Here is a 24,735-nt window from a genome sequence, read left to right as displayed (position 1 = left end):
ATTACTGGTACACGTCAGCATATCAAATGCACAGGTTGATGAAACAGTCAGCGGTCATACTGAGAGGTTTAATTTGTCGTTACGCTCCAGGATGTAGCAGTCACGAGGACAGCCGCATTGGGCAATGTGGCTATTGCAGACTCGGCCGAAGAGACACGTGCAGTGATATCGTCACAGGTGGCTGGCATTTTACCCCATCCCCGTTCTATCGACTGTGGTTGGGGAAACCTTCATGGTGAAGAAAGGCAGGCCTTATGGGCATTGTGCACACGGGATTATATTGTAATTATCCAGGCTAACAAAGGCTCCGCCATTGTTGTGATGGACCACAATGACTATGAGGGAAGATGATTAGCATGCTTTCGGACACAATTACTTACCAACACCTTCCTTCAGATCCCACAATCTGAGGAAATAAAACTGAATGCGTCACTCAAGAAGCTCAAGTCAGACAAACGTTTTTCCGACAGAGTATTGTCATTTGTACAGCAATAGTGGAGCTGCATCAAGATCATCTGGACTCTCCAAATATCACAAGCCTGACATCCATCTCCTCTGTCTCAATTCAACCTCTTTCCTCTTTAAAGGGGGACATTATAGACAGGTAGTTGGTCCAGCAACGGGATCCCCAGTGTCTGCCGAGGTGGCCAACATTGTCATGAAGGAATTGGAGGCCCAATGAACTACCAACCCCATCTCTCCCCCATATTATTGTGCCACAATGGCGTTGGTATTTTTTTTTTTCTATACAAGATCGAGGCTAGTGTAAGAGCTAACATTAATGACAAAAAAAAAACGGACACATAAGACTAAAATAAAGAGAGCGGGAGACAAGATGGGCAGAGAGAGGGGGAAGCACACAAGTACAACATTTGAGAGCAGGGACATCGGGAGATCTGTGGGAGGTAGAGGGCTTGGGGGGAGGAGGTGTGGGAAGGGGTGTGGGGAGTGGGAGAGGTAAAAAAAAAAACACGTGGACACTGCTAAGACTTCCAGGAAAGAAGTTGGTATTTCAGAAAAGTGGATCCTGGGTGAATTAAGGGGGGTAGAAAAGATCATGGTTTTGGATGGGGGAAGATGAGAGATGGTGGCGAACAGCTGTTTTAAAGACCTGGAGGGAGGAGTGGGATTGAATAGAGTGAGGGAGTTTGTTCCAGAGGCGGGAGAAAAGAGGAATGAAGGAGTGAAGGTGAGCAGAGAGCCTAGATTTTGGCAGTGTCACCAGAAGAGGGTTGCTGGCAGATCTTGTGCGACCTGTAGGAATATTTGGGGGACAGAGCACAGAGAGAGAGCTGGGGGAGCAAGGCCGGAGAGGAGTCGGTAGAAGACAGGAAGACCAAAAACCAGCCTGCGGTGAGTGAGTGAAAGGCCCTCGGAGTTAGCTTAATCGCCGGAGATTCCTCTGTATTGTATTTGTATTGATATGTGGGTGGACACATTTGTTATCTGTTGCAGTCATTCTACTGTCTCTGCACAACTCCATCACTTCAATTTTTCCCTTTATAAAATCTACTTGTTAAAACGAATGTGAATCCTTGGCTTTTCTGGACACATTTATCCTTAAGAACATCAGTGTACAGGAAACCGCTACCTGGATTTCCCATCATTCCACGTGATGACACACAAGTGCTCCGTAACTACCTAACACACACACACACACACACACACACACACACACACACACACACACACACACACACACACACACACACACACACACACACCTCGTTTTTTTCATTGCTGTTCCTCACAATTCTATCTCTCTCTTTTATACATGCACGCACACACACGCAACACAACACAACACACACACACACACGCACACACACACACACACACACGCAACACAACACAACACACACACACACACGCACACACACACACACTTAATTAATTGTACAGTATCGATTGTTCCTAAACTTAAATATAAATAATTTAAAGGATTGTTGTAAATGATGTTAATTTCACAACATCCCATATTCAACTTTATTTAAATTGCAAACCTCAAACATAGTTTCTCCACCTAAAGCAAGAACGTTAACCCGTAAGCAATTGACTAGTTTCCCGACTGCATGGATCATCAGCTGGGCACCGTTCTTCCTCGAGGTTTCGATCCTTTCAGCCCAGGACCTCTCCAAACGGCGGATCCACAACCTCGATCATGGATCCACATCAATAGATGGTACATCAGTAGATCCACATCCTCAGTTGCGTCCAGGCAGTCAGTCAACCCATCAATGCACCAACATATTGCATCGCACATTTGCTACAGGTCAATAGGTAAACTATATTTGAGGTTTTACATGTAATTAATTCTTTAGTTTCTTTTAACTTGTAACACACACACATACACACACACACACACACACACACACACACACACACACACACCACCACCACCCCCCTCCCCCCCCCCCCCCTGTGCTCTGTCCCCCAAATATTCCTACTGGTCGCACAAATGGAGCGTAATGTAAATGGTAAAGGGGTAATTCATTGGTGAAATACCAGCGTAGTCATCTTCGGAGCCTTCCAATCACCCCTTTTAGGATGAGCACTCCTGAAATGATGAAGACTTCAGGAAAAATCTTCACCTTGTTGCATAATATCTCTGTCTGGAACAATAATCTGAAGCTATACTATACTCAAAACTATACTCTGAGGTTTCTGGACTTCAGACCAGACTCTGGTGGGTTAAACCGGTTTTATGAACGCTCAACCGCCACTCTTCCCTCAGAGCATATTTCTGGGGTGAGCAGTAATTCTATTTGTCTGAAGGCCTTTGAGCTTCTGCATAGCCAGATGACATAGCTCACTCTAAGGGCCGTTTTGGATGCAGTGTCCATAATAATCTTCCTCTTTCCTTTTGGGATGCCTGAAAGGATAAGGCATTTGCTGAAAGACTTTTTTTTTTTTTTTTGGATACAGAATCGAGGATCGTGAAAGAGCTAACATTTATCAAACAAACAAATCAAACAAACCAGCAAACAAAGTATATAAAAAGGGGAGCGATAGACAAGATGGGGAGAGAAGGGGAAGCACACAAACACAACATTTGAGAGCAGGGACATCGGGAGCTGTGTGGGAGGGAGAGGGCTTGGGGGGAGGCAGCATAGGTATAAAACGCAAGGACACCAAGGACTTCCAGGAAAGAAGTTGGTATTTAAAAAAAGAGGATTTGGGGTGAAATTAGCGGGGGTAGAAAAGATCAAGGTTTTGGATGGGAGAAGATAAGAGATGGTGGTGAACAGCTGTTTTAAAGATCTGGAGGGAGGAATGGGATTGAAGAGAGTGAGGGAGTTTGTTCCAGAGGCGGGAGAAAAGAGGAGTGAAGGTGAGAAGAGAGTCTTGATTTTGGCAGTTTAACCATAAGAGGGTTGCAGGCAGATCTTGTGCGACCTGTAGGAATATTTGGGTGACAGGGCCCAGAGAGAGCTGGGGGAGCAAGGCCGGAGAGGAGTCGGTAGAAGACGGAAAGACCACCAACCTGCCTGCGGTGAGTAAGTGAAAGGCCCTCGGAGATAGCATCATCGTGGGAGATTCCAATGATTCTGAACGCTATGGTTTTAACAGCGTGAAGACGAGCTAGGTGTGAGGCAGGAGCACCAGCCCAGAGGGGAGAGCAGTACTCCATTGAGCTGCGGATGAAAGCCTTGTATGTGGTGAGGAGCTCAGGTGTGCCAAGGAAGGACTTCGCACGACGGAGGATGCCCAGTCGGCGACTGGCTTTGGAGGCCAGCTTGGAAATGTGGTTTTCCCAGGAAAGATCATGGCAGATAGTGAGACCCCAAAAGCTTGAGTGACAGAACTTATTGGAGAGGATTATTCAGAAAGTAGATGGGAGGGTTGTCCAGTCGGTCTTTTCGGGGAGACATCGTAAGAGTGTGAGATTTGTCAGGATTGAAAGACATGTTCCACTTGTTTGCCCAGTCTGTGATTTTGTCCAGGTCTGCAGAGAGTGGGGAGGCTGCAGAGTGCTGATCTGAGGGATGAGGAATGGAGCGGCAGAGAGTGGAGTCATCAGCAAAGAGATAGAGAGGATTTTCAAGAGAGTCAGAGAGATTATTGATGAAGACCAGAAAAAGCACAGGGCCCAGAACACTGCCTTGGGGAACTCCAGCCTGAACAGGAAGAGGAGATGAGAGAAACCCATTCAGGGCCACACGTTGACCGACTAGAGAGGATGTCCGCCAGCCATGCGTGGAGATTTCCATGGATACCAAAGGAGGAGGGTTTGGTGAGCAGAGCGGGGTGCCAGACCGTATCGAAGGCACGTGATATGTCGAGGGAGACAGCTCTAATTTCCTGTTTGGCATTGAGGACCTCCATCCATTGTTGAGACAGCAGAAGCAGCATGTCCAGAGTAGAGTGACCTGGTCTGAAACCAAATTGATGATCAGAGATAAAGCCATTTGAGAAGAGGAAAGATTTCATATCCGAAGCAATGATGGATTCCATGACTTTGCTGATAATTGGGAGAAGGCTGATTGGTCTGTAGTTGCTACGATCTGTTTTGGCACATTTTTTGTGTAAAGCGGTGATGTTGGCAGATTTCCAAGCAGATGGCAGATGACCTTGAGCAAAGGAGAGGGTGAAGAGAACAGAGAGAGGGAGTGAAAGAGCAAAAGAACAGGATTTTAGGACCCGTGGGCTGATGCCGTCAGGTCCAGTTGCAGAATCAGAGTCGAGGGTTCACAGAAACTTTTCCACCTTGTCAGGAGGAAGGGACACGGAGTCCAGGAGCAGCTGGGTATGACTGGGTACGGTGGGTACAGAGAGGGATGGGTTTGGGACACAAGATTTAGAGGCAAACACAGAGTTGAGGCATTCAGCTTTTTCACGTGCGGAGTCAGCTGTGTAGCCGTTTGAGGTAAAGGAGGGGATGGAGGGGGAACAAACACCAGAAACAGATTTGACCAGATGCCACCAGGATTTGGAAGAGGGAGACAGATAAGAGAGTTCGGTCTTGAGAACGGAGAGATATTGTTTCCTGGCTCTCCTGAGGGTGGACACACACTTGTTTCGGGCTTTGTGAAAGGAAATGAGATTTCCTTCTGTTGGATTTGCTTTCCAGGAGACGAAGGCAAGTTGTTTCTTGGCAACAGCCTCACCACAAGATTCCGTGTACCATGGACGGGAGGAAGGGTATGACAACTGAAGACGAGATGGGATAAATCTGTGCATGAGAGAGAGAGAGCAATTTACTTTGGAAGAATTCCCAGGATGAGTTGATGTCAGAGGTGGTGGAGATGGGAGACCAGTCCAGATGATTGATGGCTGCTTGAAGACCGTGCCAGTTGGCCTGAGTGAAATGCCAGACTCGTCGACGCTGAGCAGTCTCCCTGAGAATGGTCAGAGAGATGTCCACTTTAACAAGCACATGATCAGATGAGCCAATTGGAGCAGAAGAAGAGCAGCAGATAGTTTCAGGGAAGTTAGAGCATAAGTCATAAGATGAATTGTAATATCCACTACTACCTATTTCTACTGGAAAGTAGTTTACACACCATCCTCTATGTTCACAATCAGCTACCAGATCTTCGTATTTGCCTTTCTTTCTGGCACATGCATTGGACAAGTTCTCCTGCATCGGGACTGTCAATTCAATAATGATGACATTCATAGTTACTGCCGAATAGATGGTGATATCAGGCCATTTGGCAGTTTCCATAATTTGTGGAGGGAACACTATTGGCTTTGGTCTTCATCCATCAAAAACATCCAATCATTAGCTTTCTGTAGGATGTCCAGTGTTTCTACCTGTGGAAGTGGCAAGGCTGGGTTCCTGTAGGATGTACCATCAGTTGTACGGAATGCAAAGGTGGGAATGGAGTTTGGCTTTGATACAATCCTGGTCTTCTTATTTGCATCTTTGATATAAGGAGCCAGGCCTGATGCAATTGCTCTTAGGGTTTGGTCATGGCGCCAGTTGTATCTTCTATTTTGGAGTGAGTAGTAGCTGTACCCATTTAAGATGTGGAGCAGTGTGCAATGGTGATGATGGCTCACACAGTTGACACAGTCCAAGGTTGGTTTGGCCCCACAATCTTAGGTTGGCTGGGGAAGGGAGTTGGTCATGGATAGCGTTGATGTGGAATGACAGCAGTTCCGATGTCCTTAAATAGAGGAGTTTCTTCCATGATGTATTGGTCTGTATGGCAGAATCCCATCTCAACCACTGTCCTTGAATAGCACATCCATACAGGTAGACCAACATGTCTTCCTCGTCGATATCCTTTACCAAATTAGTAAGGCATTTCCTGTGTTCTCTTCTGGTCATGTCTCTTATCAGCTTTTGATTTTTCCTGTCGCCGAAGCCTGCTCGGTCAGTTTGACCTCTGCACATCTCATTCAGGATAAGGTGTCGCTCCTTCCGTTCTAACACTTGCACACCATTCCACCTTGCCTTGTTTTTCTTTGTTTCTAAGCACTCTCTGTACAGTGTTTGGGTCTTACTATCCCTGTAGTGTTTGTTAAGGTGGTACTTAGTGACCTGCATACATTTCACGGAGGAGGTAAGCCTTTTCAGTTGTGGACCGTACCTTTTTCTGGTTCTGTACCGGGCACTGTTGGAAGTACATCTGCTTACCCCTGCCCATATTTTCAGGTACTTGGTGCAGGTTGCTTCTTGACTCTCAATGCAAGATATTGGGAAGTTATAGTTGGTGAACCCAAGGTAAATGGTAAAGGTAAATGGTAGACTGAGCAAACAAATAGAGACGGAGTGAGGTAAATGGATAATTGGAGAGGTAAATTGAAACAGAGCAAGGTAAATGGAGAGGGAGGGCGGGAAATGGAGCGGGAGTGAGGGAAATGGAGACGGGGTGAGGGAAATGGAGACGGGGTGAGGGAAATGGAGACGGGGTGAGGGAAATGGAGACGGGGTGAGGGAAATGGAGACGGGGTGAGGGAAATGGAGACGGGGTGAGGGAAATGGAGACGGGGTGACCGAAATGGAGACGGTGTGACCGAAGTGGAGACGGGGTGACCGAAATGGAGACGGGGTGACCGAAATGGAGACGGGGTGAGGGAAATGGAGACGGGGTGAGGGAAATGGAGACGGGGTGAGGGAAATGGAGACGGGGTGAGGGAAATGGAGACGGGGTGAGGGAAATGGAGACGGGGTGAGGGAAATGGAGACGGGGTGAGGGAAATGGAGACGGGGTGACCGAAATGGAGACGGTGTGACCGAAGTGGAGACGGGGTGACCGAAATGGAGACGGGGTGACCGAAATGGAGACGGGGTGAGGGAAATGGAGACGGGGTGAGGGAAATGGAGACGGGGTGAGGGAAATGGAGACGGGGTGAGGGAAATGGAGACGGGGTGAGGGAAATGGAGACGGGGTGAGGGAAATGGAGACGGGGTGAGGGAAATGGAGACGGGGTGAGGGAAATGGAGACGGGGTGAGGGAAATGGAGACGGGGTGAGGGAAATGGAGACGGGGTTATGGAAATGGAGACGGGGTGAGGGAAATGGAGACGGGGTGAGGGAAATGGAGACGGGGTGAGGGAAATGGAGACCGGGTGAGGGAAATGGAGACCGGGTGAGGGAAATGGAGACCGGGTGAGGGAAATGGAGACCGGGTGAGGGAAATGGAGACGGGGTGAGGGAAATGCAGACGGGGTGAGGGAAATGGAGAGGGAGTGCGGGAAATGGAGAGGGAGTGAGGGAATTGGAGAGGGAGCAAGGTAAATGGATAATTGGAGAGGTAAATTGAAACAGAGCGAGGTAAATGGAGAGGGAGTGCGGGAAATGGAGAGGGAGTGAGGGAAATGGAGACAGGGTGAGGGAAATGGAGATGGGGTGAGGGAAATGGAGACGGGGTGAGGGAAATGGAGACGGGGTGAGGGAAATGGAGACGGGGTGAGGGAAATGGAGACGGGGTGAGGGAAATGGAGACGGGGTGAGGGAAATGGAGACGGGGTGACCGAAATGGAGATGGGGTGAGGAAAATGGAGATGGGGTGAGGGAAATGGAGACGGGGTGAGGGAAATGCAGACGGGGTGAGGGAAATGGAGACGGGGTGAGGGAAATGGAGACGGGGTGAGGGAAATGGAGACGGGGTGAGGGAAATGGAGACGAGGTGAGGGAAATGGAGAAGGGGTGAGGAAAATGGAGATGGGGTGAGGGAAATCGAAATGGGGAGAGGGAAATGGAGATGGGGTGAGGGAAATGGAGACAGATGAACAGAAATTGAGACGGAGTGAGGGTGGAGAGGGTCAGGGGCTGAAATAAAGGGAGGAAAGGAAAGAAGAGATGACAGGGTGAGTGAGAGAGAGAGACAACTCTTTGTGTGTGTGTGCGTGTGTGTGTGTGTGTGTGTGTGTGTGTGTGTGTGTGTGTACGTGAGCATGAAAGAGAGATGTAATGAGAGGGACAGCGAGGTAGAAAAAATGCCAGAGAGCGACAGAGGTAGAGAACGCGACAGAAAAGCAGCGAATGTGAGAGTGCGAGAGAACATGACAGAGCACAACAGAGAGGGAGAGAAGGTGAGAGCACGACAGGGAGGAAGTGAACATGACAGAGGTAGAGAGTTGACAGTGCCTGACATTATGTAGGGAGGTAGAGAATGTGAGAGAGCATGAGATAGAGTAAGTGACAGAGAGGTAGAGAATGTGACAGTGTCTGACATTATGTAGGGAGGTAGAGAATGTGAGAGAGCATGAGATAGAGTAAGTGACAGAGAGGTAGCGAGCATGACAAAGAGGTAGAGAACATGACAGAGAGGTAGGGAACACTAACACGGTGTCTGACAACATACAGAGAGGTAGAGAACATGACAGAGAGGTAGAGAACACTAACACAGTGTCTGAAAACATACAGAGAGGTAGAGAACATGGCAGAGAGGTAGAGAACACTAACACAATGTCTGAAAACATACAGAGAGGTAGAGAACACTAACACAGCGTCTGACAACATACAGATAGGAAGAGAACATGACAGAGAGGTAGAGAACATGACAGAGAGGTAGAGAACATGACAGAGAGGTAGAGACCATGACATTGGTAGAGAAGATGACAAAGAGGTACAGAACACTAACACAGTGTCTGACAACATACAGAGAGGTAGAGAATATGACAGAGAGGTAGAGAACATGACAGAGAGGTAGAGAACATGACAGAGAGGTAGAGAACACTAACAGTGTCTGACAACATACAGAGAGGTAGCGAATGTGAGAGAACGAGAGAGCATGGCAGAGAGTTAGATAACGTGAGAGAGTGTGACAGAGCTACTCTTTTGCAGTTGTCACACTGAATATCAAAATTAATAGGTTACAGTAACCCTTTTAGCAATTTTATATTTATGTTAGCGAGAAAAACTCAACAACCACTTGACTAAAATATACCTGAAGCTGGATGGCGTCGAGGTAAAGCCAACGCTCAACCAGCCTTTGCACTTCCAACCCACGCAGTGGTTCGCGTATCCGCACTCGAACTAGAAGTTTTGCATACAGCTGCTTGGGGTGACGCTCTTTCATACCTTTTGGTCCATGTGCATCTTTCAAGAACTGAATCAGTAACCAAAAGGAAAGAGGATGAAGTTATTATCATATTGAGTAACACTGCTCATTTGTAGACATTATAGGAAATTTATCTTGCAATATACACCAAACAAAGGTAACAAAGTTACCTGTGGTCAAGCAACTTCATTGCACATGATAGTTGAGAGGTGAATATTAACCACTAACCCTTAATGCTAAACTTCTCATCAACTCACAGTAAATAACAAGAATGGCCGCATTTGGGTCACAACCTGCTGGTAACGGGCCAATTGGGAAGTGCGCATTTAAAGCACTCTTAAAAGATGAACAGCGCGATTGGGAAACACATTTAATGCACTATTAAAAGATTAACTCGACAACTCTTATCCATGTCATCCTCCCCACTGTTATATCAGAACGAGCTGAATCGTCACACCGTCACGGATTGCTTCAACCCAATATGGGGCCGTTCAAAAAATATGTAACGCTATATATATTTTTAGTAATTTGCATAACGTAACGCTTGATTACGAAACATAACGTTACGGATTACGGATTACGAAACATAACGATTTTCTGGGGTTCCCTATCGTGAATAACACTCGACCCAAACAAAGCTAATTTAAATCTGATGGAACAAACACAGGCAGTGTATAATCAGCAGAAGCCTACAGGCCTAATGTGGTTGGCCCACCAGAAAACCAAGATGGCGGCTATATCATTTCGTCTTGGTGCTATGGTGGGTGGAGTCAAGCGACAGATGTCGGTGTGGTCCAGCAGCTGTCCTCCCAATGGGTGCACATTTTAAAAAATCGACCCCCAACAAGAACTCCAACAACAATAACAGCAACAGCAACACAAAGCTCTTGTAGACCTGTGGCATGTCGCAGTTTTAAAATGACCTTACAATCAATCTAGATCCATAACTGCTGTGGAAAGTATTAAAATTGGCCAAAATGCCAAATTGACTAACTTTATTTTCCAATTCCCAATGTTACATCTGTCGTTGTTAAGGCCAAACTTACGGGAAGAGAGTCCACGAGGTCACACTCACTCTCGAGCTGCGCTAAAGGAAGCCGAGCAGTGCCCAATAGGCGGTCTCCTCGGAATAGTGTTCCACCAGCTCGACAGTGGCTAGACAGCATAAAGGGGTGAAAATAAAGAAATATAATGTAGAAATCACAGACAAAACAAAGTGCACATGAAACCACCACAGATATGCTATGTACAGTCGTGGCCAAAAATATTGGCACCCATGCACTTTTTTCAAATAATGCACCATTTCTTCCATAAAATTGTTGAAATAAAAAAAATATTTTGGTATCCACATATGTATTTCTTTGGTTTGCTGTGGAACAAAACAAAAAAGCTGAAAAAATTACTAGAGCCTAGCTTATTCCACACATAATTCCTAAAATGGCCCGGACAATATTATTGGCACCTTTTAGAAGTTGTTTGAAATAATTAGTATTCAAGCAGGTGATTTTCCCTTCATTGGAATTGAACTCACCTGTGGTGAATTGCAGGTGCCTGCAATATAAAAATCACTCATTCAACCAGTTTGAATAGAGAAAAGGAGTCATTCTGCTGTTTGCGCCACTGTGTGTACCTCAATGAGCATGGAGAAAAGAAAGAAAACCAGAGAATTGTCTGAGGAGGTCAGACACAAGATTGTAGGCAAGCATGGACAATCTCAAGGCTACAAGTCCATCTCAGACCATGATGTTCCTGTGTCCACCGTACGCAATGTTATCAGGAATTTTAAGGCCCATGGCACTGTAGCCAACCTCGCTGGACATGGCCGCAAGAGAAGACTTGATCGAAGATTGCAGCAAAGGATTGTTCGAATGGTGTAGAAAGCGCCTCGATCAACTGCAAAACAGATTCAAGCTGACCTTCAGACACAAGGGTACGACAGTTTTAACTCACACCATCCATCACCAACATAATGAAAGGAGGTTCTATGGTAGGAGACCCAGGAGGAACCATCTGCTGAGAGAGAGACATAAGAAATCCTGACTGGAGTTTTCTAAAACACACCTGAACAAGCCAAAATCCTTCTGGGAGAATGTCCTGTGGACAGATGAGACCAAAATTAGAGCTTTTTTGCAAAGGACATCATCTCTATGTTTACATAAAACAAAATGAAGCTTTCAAAGAAAAGAACACCTTCTCTAGATTCAAACATGCAGGAGGTTCAGTGATGTTTTGGGGTTGCTGTGCTGCCTCTGGCACTGGGTGCCTTGAATGTGCACATGGCATCATGAAATCAGGAGATTACCAAGGCATTTTGGAGCACGATGTTCAACCCAGTGTCAGAAAGCTGGGTCTCCATCGAAGGTCATGGGTCTTGCAGCAGGACAATGACCCCAAACACACTTCCAAAAGCACCCAGGAATGGTTCAAGAGAAAACGCTGGACTGTTCTGAAGTGGCCAGTGATGAGTCCAGATCAAAATCCCATTGAACACCTGTGGGGAGATCTGAAAACAGCAGTTGGGAGAAGGCACCCTTCAAATCTGGGAGAACTGGAGCAGTTTTCACAAGAAGCATGGACCAAACTGCCAGTAGAGAGGTGCAGGAAGCTCATTCATGGCTATAGGAAGCGCTTGACTGCAGTTATTGTGTCCAAAGGCCGTGCTACCAAATATTAAGTCTTGGGTGTCAATCATTTTGTCAATGCCATTTCTTTTTATTTTCTGATGTAAAAGGATATATGAAGTTCTGAATCAAAAACAAAGGTTCTGTAATATTAATAGTGAAATAAAGAATTGTGGAGACCAAATACTTTTGGCAATTTCAACTTATTTTTAGAGAAAATTGCGAGTTATTTGAAAAAAGTGCAAGGGTGCCAATATTTTTGGCTACAACTATCGGTTTTAGCCATATCATTCAATATTGAAGAATCACTTGAAGATTAAATAATGCTCGTATCCGAATCCATATTCAGATCTTCACCAAAATTGAATCGATTAGTCCTGGTCACACACACAACCTGTCCACAAAGTTTCGTCCAAATCCGTCCATAACTTTTTGAGATTTTAAAGTGGTGTTGGAAGTATTAAAATGTAAAGGAAGTGCAGCATGTCTGGATATGAGAGTATGTAACACCAACAATTAGTTGCATGCATGATCAACTTGATGAATATGGAAGTGTCCAAAAGGTGAATGAGATCAAGTGTGGGAGAAAATGGATAGCACAAAGTAAAGAAAATGTGGAAACGACAATAACGGTGTACCAGGGTTCTCCAAAAACTCAACAAGGCTTCATGCACATGAATCAGATCAGTCAATGTACTGTTCATCGTATTTTAAAGGAATTTACATGGAAATCATACACACCTTGTATGTAAAGGCTTTTGCATACTCTTAACAAGGGAGGATGATCTTGATATAAGAGTACAATGTGATTGTTCACCGATAGGAGTGAAGAACATTGTGATATCGATGACAGGATAATTACCTCCGCCACGAAGGTGGGCGGAGGTTATGTTCTCACCCCTGTCTGCTTTGGTCGGGATTTCAAATTGAATGGCCGGGTAAATCGTCACAACTGTGTGTTTTGGGTTATGCAAAATGCAAACATTTATGTGGTGAAACATGTTAATCTGCCAGGCCTAAGAGTGTGGCGAGGGTATTTTTCATGGCATTGATGAGATCTTCATTTTTAATGATAAATCTGATACCACCTTTAGAACCACCTTTAGAGGCCATTTTCCCCCGCAGAGCAGGGGTTGGCCTTTTTCGGGCACCGTGGTCTCCTTTTTGAAGCAATGTTTTTATGACCGGATGCTCTTCCTGTCGCCAACCCTGTTAGTCGCCTCTTGCGACACACAGGGAATCACCAGTGAACTGGTACTCAATTTGCCGACCTCGGAAGGATGACAGGCTGAGTCAGCCCGCCTGGCATTAATTCAGCGATCGACCGGGATTCGAACCCAGAATCCGAGGATCCCAAGCCAGCACCCTAACCGCTAAGCCAACACCAGGCTGAAGAGTTTACCTTTTGTATCCCGCTGATAGGCCGGATCTGCATCCGGACTACAACCAAAATAGGATCACCTTCTTCTTGTCTTCTACCAAACTCATCCACCAAGTTTGTCATAATGCATCACTAACTTTTTTAAATATCAATACAGGCAGTCCCCAGGTTACGAACGCCCGACTTACGAACGCCCGTACTTACGTACCGACCTCGGTAAAGCCTATTATTTAAAAAATAGAGTTACATACAATGGTTCGTACTAACGAACGGGCAGACTACTTTGCGCGACGCTCAAAACACTGCGCGTTTTCAGCGGTTCGTCGGCCCGAGGGAGAACAACGCCACGCCGTTGTCGCCATTTTAAGTTGGATCGCGTAAACACTGTTGTGTGCGTTGTGTTTTGACTTAAAATTTTCGTGTGTTTACCCTCGTAATCATGGCTCCAAAGCGTAAATCTGATGCAAGTGATGGTGATGCATCGAAGAAAAGGAAAACGATCACGATTGAAACAAAAGTGGAAATAATAAAGCGATCGGAGAGAGCTGAGATGCCAACAAACATTGGAAAAGTGTTAGGCTACAGTCGGTCAACGATCGGGACAATTATAAAGGACAAGGGGAGAGTAATGGAGCATGTAAAAGGCTCTGTCCCGATGAAAGCGACAATTATCACAAAGCAACGCAGTGGTTTAATTATCGAAATGGAAAGGCTATTGGTAATTTGGTTAGAGGATCAAAATCAGCATAATATTCCTATTAGCCTTGGCTTAGTGCAAGAAAAGGCTCGAGGCCTTTTCAGTCATTTAAAAACTGCACGTGCAGCAAGTGAAGGTGCTTGTGATGAAGAATTTGTTGCGAGTAGGGGTTTGGTTCAACCGTTTCAAAGGGAGGGTAAATTTACACAATATTAAATTGCAAGGTGAAGCAGCGAGTACCGATGCAAGTGCTGCGAGAGTTTCCTGAAATGTTGAAAAAATTTATTGAGGAGGGAGGTTATGTGCCTGAGGAAATATTTAATGTAGACGAGACTGGCTTATTTTGGGGAAAAAATGCCTGAAAAGACATACATTTCAAAAGAGGAAAAAAACTGCTCCAGGGCATAAGGCATCCAAGGATAGGCTGACGTTATTGCTTGGTGGTAATGCATCCGGGGATTGCAAGCTTAAGCCTATGCTTGTGTATCGCTCCCTAAATCCGAGGGCACTTAGCCGAATCATCAAGGCATCTCTTCCCGTTATTTGGAAGGCAAACACAAAGGCTTGGGTAACAACAGCTCTCTTCGAAGATTGGTTCCTGAACTATTTTGTTCCTGCTGCTGAATGTTATTGCTTGGCCAAGATGATTCCTTTCAAAATTCTCCTTGTGCTTGACAATGCCTCCCTGGACATCCAAGCACTTTAGATGACCTTCACCTCAATGTAAAGGTCGTCTTTTTCCACCCAACACCACATCACTACTTCAGCCAATGGATCAGGGGGTCATAGCCTCCTTTAAGGCTTACGATTTACGCCGGACCTTCTCACAAGCAGTCAGGGCTAGCCAAGATGATGCAATGACCAGGAGTTCTGGAGGAATTACAACATCTACGATGGCATCAAAAACATTGCAGATTCTTGGGGGGAAGTGACGAAAACCAACAAGAAAGGAGTGTGGAACAAATTGTGCCCCCAATTCGCACATGCTTTTAAGGGGTTTACAGCTGAGGACATCACCGAAGCCAGGCAAGCTGTGGTTGATATTGGTAATAATCAACTGCAGTTAGACATCAATGAAGATGATGTCTTAGACTTGCTTGAATCCCATGCCAAAGAACTGACCAATGAGGACCTTATGGAGCTGGAGCAGCAGATGATAGCATTTGAGGAAGAAGGCCGGGACCTAGAAACTCCAGAAGAAATTCCAGAAGACCCAAGAAGTTTTTGACAAAGGAGTTAGCTGAAGCCTTTCATCTCATCGAAGCAGGGATGGCAAAGTTAGAGGAGCAAGATCCTAATGCAGAGAGGTTCACCAAAGTTTACCGGATAGTTACCGACGGCCTCAGCTACTACAAGGCCATTTATAATGAGAAAAATAAAAGCTCTGTTCAAGCCTCCCTTGATGTTTACTTTAATAAATTGACTCCAGAAGTAAACCCCCACTCTCCAGCAGCAGAATCAGACCCTGACTCTCCAGTAGCAGTATCAATCCCTGACTCTCCAGCACAAGGTCCATCCTCTCCACCACCAGATCCATCCTCTCCAACACCAGGCCCATAATATCGGAGAGATATATCAAGGTATGATCGTTTCAAGGTTTGCAAGACATCAATTGGAACGAGAGTAAGTGTTAACCTTTAATCATTATCTTTTATTTTATATCTAAACAGTTTAAGAAATGTTTCTTTTTATGTTTTTTTATACCGATATATGTTTTCGGTAAAATATATACTACATACTAAGACAAACATTTGACTAATTGACGCTAGATGTGAACCGTACGTAACTGTTCCGACTTAAATACAAATTCGACTTACAGACAGACTTAAAAACGGAACTCGTTCGTAACGCGAGGACTGCCTGTATACAACATCATGCTATAGATTGTTGTTGGCCCCATCTCTCAATGGTGAAGAATCACTTTAAATAATTTTTTAAAAAACTCATATCCGAATCTTCACCAAAATCGAATCAATTCGTCCTTGTCACACACCAAATCTCTCCACCAAGTTTTATCCGAATCCGTCCATATATTTTGAGATATCCTGCTATATATCGTTTTGGCCTTATCTGTCTGGTGAAGAATCACTTAAACAACTATAGTATCCGGATCCAGAACCAGATCTTTTACCAAAATCTATTAAATTCGTCCTTGTCACACACCCAACCTGTTCATTAAATTTTGTCTGAATCCGTCCACAATTTTTTTTAGATATCCTGCTCACAGACAGACAAACAGACAGGGGTGAAAATATAAGCTCTGCCCACTTCCGGTTGCAGCGGAAATCACATTTTCCAATATATAAATTGGATTTCAACTTCAGTTTAGGCTACAGTTGTGGTTCAATAGGTGTCCCTGTATCATGAGGAGTGGAGCTATATTATCGGCCATTATTGGTTTTCGTATATGAAAAAAAAACCTTTTGTGGTAGATTTCAAAGACGATTGCTGAGGACTGAATACGATATCGTAGGTCACGTGCTGTTCGATCTATGGAGAGCTTGAAGCTTTCATTGAACTCTACCAAACAAAATTGGAGAGCATGTCACAACTTCCTAGTGACAAGTTTGTGTTAATTAGGTAGGATAAGATAAATTGGTACTTAAATGATAGTATATGCATTTAGGTCAAAGAGTTGGACTTCTAAAAAAACAACAAACAGAAAAATACAGTGGTTACAGTAGTACAGAAACTTAATCATATGCTACCAAATAGATAATAAATTGTTACAAAGTTTATTATTTGCTTTTTTTACCTGGTGCACAAGTGTTTTTCATCACATTTGTCTTCGCTCTTTGAGGTTCAGCCTGCAAAGAGAATGTCTGAATAAGAATTCAAGCACCAGAACTGCAAGACCAGGAGGAAGAAGCAATCTCAAATGTTAAATTATACCCATCCAACTCACTGATGGTTCATAGCCGCTAATGAATTCATATCAGACCTGGATCCAATTCCAGATTTAGTACAATGGCTGCATCTTAACTGAGACAAAGCTGTGCCACCGATGCTGAGGCTCTGCACAATTGAGCAAGAAGTTGGGATTTGGCAAAGGTGCTGGCAACAATCACCTACCTTTTGAAAAAGACTGTGGGATCTTTAACATCCACCAGTTAATGCTAGCAGGCAGGTATACAGATTATTGCCCATGCTAAGGATACCCTGGTGTTGGCTTAGCGGTTAAGGTGCCGGCTTGGGATCCTAGGATCCTGGGTTCGAATCCCAGTCGATCGCTGAATTAACGCCAGGGGGGTTGACTCAGCCTGTCATCCTTCCGAGGTCGGCAAATTGAGTATCAGTTCACTGGTAATTCCCTGTGTGTCGCAGGAGGCGACTAACAAGGTTGGCGGCAGGAAGGGCATCCGGCCATAAAACATTGCTTCAAAAAGGGGACCATGGTGCCCGAAAAAGGCCAACCCCTGCCCTGCAGGGAAAAATGGCCTCTAAAGGTGGTTCTTCTTCTTCTAAGGATACCACACTCACTGATTAAATCTCTGCCTGTAAAGCATCAGTCTGACAGTTTATAGTCAGGAGCCCATAATAGATTACTCAACAGCTAGTGCACTACCTCTGCACCACCCTGTCGGATAACGATGCGTGACATTGTATAAGTGGGTTGCACATTTAATATAGGAGCCCGAGGCAAGTTTATGTATCACAGCTATTCAGGTTGGGAATTGGGTGTATCACATATGTATCACAGCAAGGGAATTGGGCACCCTATGCGAACTTTCAGCTTTGCGCCATCCCCTTCCCGCCCCCACCCATCCCTTCTCATGCCTCACCCACCCCTCCACAATCCCCGGCGCCACTATTAACTTTCGACAATACATATTGTGCATTAGTATGAATCAAACTTCTGCATTTAGAATTGCAGATCGATTTTACATGAAAAAGGCGAATCTGATACTGATTGTATATTTATCATTGTTCTACACTTTTCACAGGATATTGTTTATGAGGGAAGAATAAAGCATAGCACAGGATGACGGTTGATACTTGCTGTATTGGAATAGGCAGGTAATAAAGAACCCCCTGTCAGACCAGAGTACAGAACAAAATGAGAATGCTGATCGATTAGTCCGAATCTCACATCAGCCAACTACAATCAAATCTTCCGACGTTCTTCCGACGGAGACCACGTTACCACATCGCGAGAGATGAAATGGTGGCAGCTTTCCGAACATGTCGGATCGCGAATTCATCACTTGCACATGGGAGGCCCGCAGATTATTCACTTACACATGGGAGGCCCGAAGATTGATCACTCACACACGGGAGGCTCGCAAATTAATCACTTGCAATATGTACTCAAAGAAATGCACATTATAATGTGTAACATGAATCACGTGATGTCATAATACGTGTTCCTGGAACAAAGTTGATCATTAGAATTTAGAATTTCACTTCCTGTGCTTTCAGTTTAACAAATGCAGAAATAAGTTCCTTCAGGTGAATGTTTTGTGCAATTTCATGTTCTATTAACAAGGTGGATAACAAGGTGATTAACAAGTTCTATTAACAAGGCCCAACAAGTGTTTGATGCATCATTGAGGAACTAAGAGATGTTTTGATCAACTTCAGCTTGGAAAAGCTTCGCTCACCACCTTCCACAGAAACAGGGAGGGTGAAGAAGATGCACAGCGCAATATATTGGTGGGGACATCATCCGTGAGATAATTATTGTCCCCCGTCGCACCGCGGAGCGAAAGGGGGACTATGGTTTTCCCCTCCGTCCGTCCGTCCGTGCGTACGTACGTCCGTCCGTTCCTTGCGTGTGTGCGTGCATAAGCTAAGCGAAGGACCGAATTCTAATCTGGAGTGTGGGTGCAACCCACGTCAAAATCCAAGATGGCTGCCGCCATGTATGTCTGAACCTTGTGAGCGGAATATCTTGAAAAATAAACGAACTACTAACTTCTAATCTGGTGTGTGGGTGTATCTACGCACAAGGAAGAACGCTATTGAAAATTGCGTCGCCACGTCAAAATCCAAGATGGCCGCCGCCATGTATGACGGAACATTGTGAGCGGAATATCTTGAAAAATAAGAGAAGTACCAACTTCTAATCTGGTGTGTGGGTGTATCTGGGCATAAGGAAGAATTATATTGAAAATTGGGTCGCCACGTCAAAATCCAAGATGGCCGCCACCATATATATGTCTGAACATTGTGAGCGAAATATCTTGAAAAATAAACGAACTACTAACTTCTAATCTGGTGTGTGGGTGTATCTAGGCATAAGGAAGAACGCTATTGAAAATTTGGTCGCCACGTCAAAATCCAAGATGGCCGCCACCATATATATGTCTGAACCCTGTGAGCGAAATATCTTGAAATATAAATGAACTACTAACTTCTAATCTGGTGTGTGGGTGTATCTACGCATAAGGAAGAATGCTATTGATAATTGGGTCGCCACGTCAAAATCCAAGATGGCCACCTTGCGTCTTCCACTTTGTCAACTCATCACTTCACCGACGGGGGACGTAGGCGGAACGCTTGTTTTTACAAACAAAGTTTAAAACATCTAGTGGTCATGCCCACTTTTGAACTTGTCTTGCAATGTTCCACAATTTAGTGAACAAACGGGAAGCATCAATATCTTTGGAGTCCTCATGCTGTAAAGCGAGCTCTAACTTCAAGCAATGCTCCATAATTTACTTTGATGTTCTATTCTGTACATTGTGAACATCATAGAAGATGACAAGCAAAAAACGAATTTGATGTATCTATGTGAATCTTTCAACTGATCGTATTGATGTGTTAAGGATTGAAAAATAAAAGTTCACTTTGAATTTTTCCTTGGGGTCTTGAATAGGCTCAGTGTCTGCTGCATGTATGAACTGCTTCCTGTTTTTCCTAATGCGGACTGCATCTTTTATTTTATTTTTTCTTGCTTTATTTTTATAAATGGGTGCTGAGGCTTGTAATAGAGCTGACACACACACACACACACACACACACACACACACACACACACACACACACACACACACACACACACACACACACACACTGACGAGACAAGCACTCAACACAGCCACTGAGCTTGGGGGATGTTCCGTCAATGCTGCCACTTTCCGGGATACTCTGGGTATGAGTGACGTCCTAACCACAGCGCCGCACCGCCTGTCACAGTCACCGTCCTCACTAGCAAAGCCAGTGAGGGGTGTCAGTTTCATCACCAACAACCAGACTGGTTAGTTCAAAGTGTGCCGATATCTCTAACTCTTCAACCCTTCAAGTGTCACCCCCAGGTATCTGCAGGATGTACGCGGTCCACCAGCAACTCCCTCCTAGTGAAACTGCCTAAATCCAGAACCACTGCTCACCTCCACTCATTTATTCCTCTTTTTTCCCCACCTGTGGAACCATCTTTCATACTCTCTTCAATCTCCTTCTTCCCTTCAGATCTTCACGACAGCTGTTCGCCACCTTCTCAAGTCATCCCTCATCCAAAATCATGATCTTTTCTGCACCTGATAAATCACTCTCACCCATCAAAAACAGTTTGCTTATGTATCCATCTTGTCCTCCCATTGTGTTCTCCCTTACCCCTCATTGTTACCTGCATCCCTCGTTTGTCTGTCTCCATCTATTTTCTCCCTCCACCCTGCTGTTGGTGTTTCCCCTTTCTGCTGTTGCTCCCTTTATGTTGTGTCATGATTTTTTTTTTTTTGTCATAGCTCTTCCACAAGCCGAGACCACGTAGTAAAAATTTTTTTTTTTTTTTTTACCGCCATTCAAACAATGCCCCCACATTCGCGGATTTGACATTTGTCACATTCTCCAGGAATGTATCCCCCACGAATGTCAGGATCCAACCAATTCATGTATTACAGTAATTCAATGGATCTGATCTTCACTAAAATCAATCAATTAATCCTTGGCACACACCCAACCTGTCCACCAAGTTTTGTCTCGGGGACCCGCGAGAGGGCCGACGGGGGTTGAGGGCCACCCAAAGCTGAGTACACACCACACAAACATTATTTTTCACTTTCGTTTCCCCTTGTGTTGTATATACGAGTCCGTGTGGGAGCGCTCCAATTAGGATTTTCGTATTACCGCACATTTTCTTGTTCCCTGGCATTATCTATATAATAATAGCGTAAGGACTCGACTTTGTTATCCCTTTTACGCCGCACCCAGTGACCCGATGCCCACGGCACTAATGGATTTACGATCTACGAACCGCGCTCTTTGTTTATCACATACAGCCATACTCAAAAAATCTGAATTAACCGACGTTGGGGCCCAAAAGCATCCGATTAACTGCCGATACGACGCCATCTTATTGGCGTCTGCTGGGTGAAGGCGAAGCAAGCCGTCCGCTGATTGGACAGTCGAAGGCGACAGCAAGCCGTCCACTGAGTGGACAATCCTGAGCATGCATTTGTGCCGGTGTCGTCGATCGCGGTGTACGCTAACCTCATCAGGTGGGTTTACCATAATTTCTTCCAACCGCGCTCTTTGTTTATCACGTACAGCCATACTCGAAAAATCTGTCGTTCAAAGATGTGTATATCAAGGTTGATAATACGAGTACGCAAGGAGTCATCAGAGGCTTGACTATTACCCCAAACATTGTTTATCCAGAAGTTTTAAAATAATTTCAACCTCTGATACTGCGTTCATTGTATTATATTCCTACTGCTCATGCTCTGCCTTGACATTGACGCTTACCAATGCGCCAGTATGGGGCTAATTCCAGTCGATTTACTAATCCGTTCATTTTTTTAAAGTCTATGGTTCTACTGCTGTTCCTTTCCATTGACACATACCACTGCGCCAGTGTGGCCAGAGTGGTGCTATGCCGATTCCTATTACGAATCTATTCATTTTTCAAAAGTATATCGTAGCGTTGTCATTTAAGTAGATTGCAATAAATACGTTGTTCATATACGCACTCTTCATTCTCATCTTTCTTCCTAACTCTTACTCGGACAAGCAAATCCCCTATGCCATCCATAATGGTACACTCTATCCATACACCACATCCTCCCTTCCGTGGATGTTCCACGGGTTTCGGCTAGTATTTATTAAATCCCTTCATTGGTGAACTTTCATTCCTTGTCCTGTCCCGTTTAATTGTTGGTGGTTTGGAAAACCCGCTTCGTGCCGTCCATCCAGCTAAGCATCGCTACCCTCCACTACTCCTCGCGCGTATAAAGAAGATCCGCCATAGTTGACTGAACGCCTCGGAGGTAAGCTCGATCGGTCATTCGTCTGAGACCGGTCTTTATCGGTACGGACACGACAATATCTTTCCAACCAGTGGCTCAGGCACGATTTATATCAATGAAATAGATTTATCCTCAAATTTTCAATTTTCTTTGCCGACCACAGCATCTCGCTACACCAAATAATAAGCGTGATAGAGGCCAAAATGTGTATTTTCTGCAAATGGCATCACTGTCACCTTGCCCTTTGACATATATAGTCAAATAACATTGACAGCCTCAATTTTTTCCTTCGGAATCCTGTGGTAAAGTTTGACGAAGACAGCTGATACCCGTCCAACTGTGGTGGCGGGGAGGTAGCTACAGTAATAGACATACAACTGATGCAAGTATGCAGTTTGCACCATCTTGTAGCCCAACTCAAAGAGCTTTTCGTGACCTTCCAGTAGACTTTCACATTTGCACTATTAGTGGCTCTCAGAACGACAGATATTCGATTTCAGTCCACGTTTGACACGACATGTCCATTGTCGCACATTTTTAGGACATTTTCCCATGTCGCAACATTTTGGGGAGTTACTCTCCACCCAGGAGAGTCATTTAAAAAAAACTCCAAATAAGGATTATTTGAGTTGGGCTACAAACAAGATGGTGCAAACTGCATGCTTGTATGTCTTTAGTAATTATTTATTAGTAATTATTTTAATTTACATTCAAAATAGGGAAAATAAAGTAGGAACACCCTGTATTATACTCCTGGTTTATGGTCAAATTAATTTAAAGTACACTACATTTTGAGCTTTGGTACACATTGAAATTAAAAGGTTTTCACACAGAGCATGGTACGAGTGATGTAAAAAAAAAAAGAGAGCGTCACCAAAGAAACTGGACTTTAACAAAATTCAAATTACTTACAGCACTTGGGAAAGGAAATTCTATTTTCACAAAGGGGTTGATTGTTGCAGCAGAAACACCTGTGAGAAAAATGGTGGTGAAGTAAGCACGAGAGTATTGTCTGGAATGCTTGGTTGCCAATTTTAACCAATTTACATAGTAAGATTTTGTCTTAATTCCCTTCCTTTACCTCTTTCCCATTTGCTGTAAATTAAATGATTAAATAGGCAGAAAAGACTATATAATTACAATACTAAGGTAAAAATAAAAAGAACTAGAACGGCACTCAGTAAGTAGAGAGCATACCTCCACCTGGTTGGCCATATCACTCAATGGTGAAGAATCAATTAAAAAATTATACAAGCGGTCCTGGATCCGGATCTTCACCAAAATTGAATAGATTCTTCCTTGTCACACACACAACCTGTCCAACAAGTGTCCAAATCCTTCCATAACTTTTTGAGATATCCTGCTATGTATCGTTTTTGCCCCTATCTCCCAATGGTGAAGAATCACTTAAAAATTAAATAATTCTCATATCCGAATCCATACTCACATCTTCACCAAAATCGAATCGATTCTTCCATGTCATATGCACAACCTGTCCACAAAGTTTTGTCTAAATCCGTCCATAACTTTTTGAGATATCCTGCTATATATGGTTTTTGGCCCTATCTCCCAATGGTGAAGAATCACTTAAAAATAAGAGTAGCCGGATCCGAATCCAGATCTTCACCAAAATCTAATCATTTCGTCCTTGTTAGATACACTACATCTCTGCCAAATGTCGGCCGAATCCGTCCACAACCTTTTGAGATATTTTGTTCACAAAAAGACAAACAAACAGACAGACAGGGGTGAAAACATAACCTCCATCCACCTTTGGTGGTGGGGGTAATAAAAATGTCAAAATAAAACACCCATTTTAATAACATATGATGTTATTATGGTGCCACACCAGTATATTATCACTGGTGCTACCAGTGACTCCCAGGAAAGACTGGGTGGCGACCAGGAATAGGCTGGTGACGCTGGAGAGACAGCATCGGGGGCAGGTGGCCTTGTCAGAGCCGGATGGGTTGTGTGCGTAAGGTGGGTGAGGAGGGGGTACAGCAACGCAGTGCCTTTGAAAAGGGGACACGTAAGACGGCTGGGAGAAACAGCCAGGTAGCAAGCCACAGTGTTGTATGTCCTGGGGTTGTACTTCAGCAGGGAAAGGATGTGAGGAGGAGAGTGAAATGGCCAGGTATGGGAGAAAGGGAAGTATAAAGGTGGGTGTTTGAGTGTTCCGCCATGTTTGTTTGGTGCTGTGGATTCTGGATGTGGAGGCGATTTTGTTATTGTAGTTTGCATTCACACTGGCTGGGGGTGGGGGTATGTATGCATCCAGGTGTAGTTGCTGCATGTGGATGTGTATGTGCCCCTGCTGGCCCACCTTAGCTGACCGTATCGAGGTTGAAGGGCCGAAACGGGATGACGCTGAGGACCTCGATTGAGGACC

The 24,735-nt window shown here is 44.6% G+C and overlaps 1 protein-coding gene and 1 long non-coding RNA gene across 7 annotated transcripts in view; one reads left to right on the top strand and one right to left on the bottom strand.

Annotated features, from left to right (window-relative positions):
- LOC137411278 (coiled-coil and C2 domain-containing protein 1A) overlaps positions 1-24,735 on the bottom strand; it is an 89,917-nt gene that overhangs the window by 11,412 nt on the left and 53,770 nt on the right. For all 6 annotated transcript variants that reach the window (XR_013621721.1, XR_010981325.2, XM_068096651.2 and 3 more), the window contains 5 exons: positions 23,256-23,314; positions 16,913-16,964; positions 16,578-16,677; positions 10,505-10,613; positions 9,345-9,506 (listed from right to left, as the gene is read on the bottom strand). Coding sequence is in view for 4 of the 6 variants with exons in the window: in XM_068096651.2 (XP_067952752.2) it covers positions 9,345-9,506; positions 10,505-10,613; positions 16,578-16,677; positions 16,913-16,964; positions 23,256-23,314 (482 nt within the window). In the remaining 2 variants the exon portion in view is untranslated. The remainder of the gene's footprint in view (positions 1-9,344; positions 9,507-10,504; positions 10,614-16,577; positions 16,678-16,912; positions 16,965-23,255; positions 23,315-24,735) is intronic.
- LOC144889388 (uncharacterized) lies at positions 8,732-9,197 on the top strand. The gene is made up of 3 exons (XR_013621723.1): positions 8,732-8,785; positions 8,926-8,985; positions 9,124-9,197. It is a non-coding gene; the product is annotated as an uncharacterized LOC144889388 (long non-coding RNA).

This window comes from Myxine glutinosa, chromosome 1 (assembly GCF_964187855.1).
Source record: "Myxine glutinosa chromosome 1, kmMyxGlut1.1, whole genome shotgun sequence".
NCBI classification, from domain to species: domain Eukaryota; kingdom Metazoa; phylum Chordata; class Myxini; order Myxiniformes; family Myxinidae; genus Myxine; species Myxine glutinosa.
The sequence above is the reverse complement of the archived record's forward strand: the minus strand, read 5'-3'. Positions and strand labels throughout refer to the sequence as shown.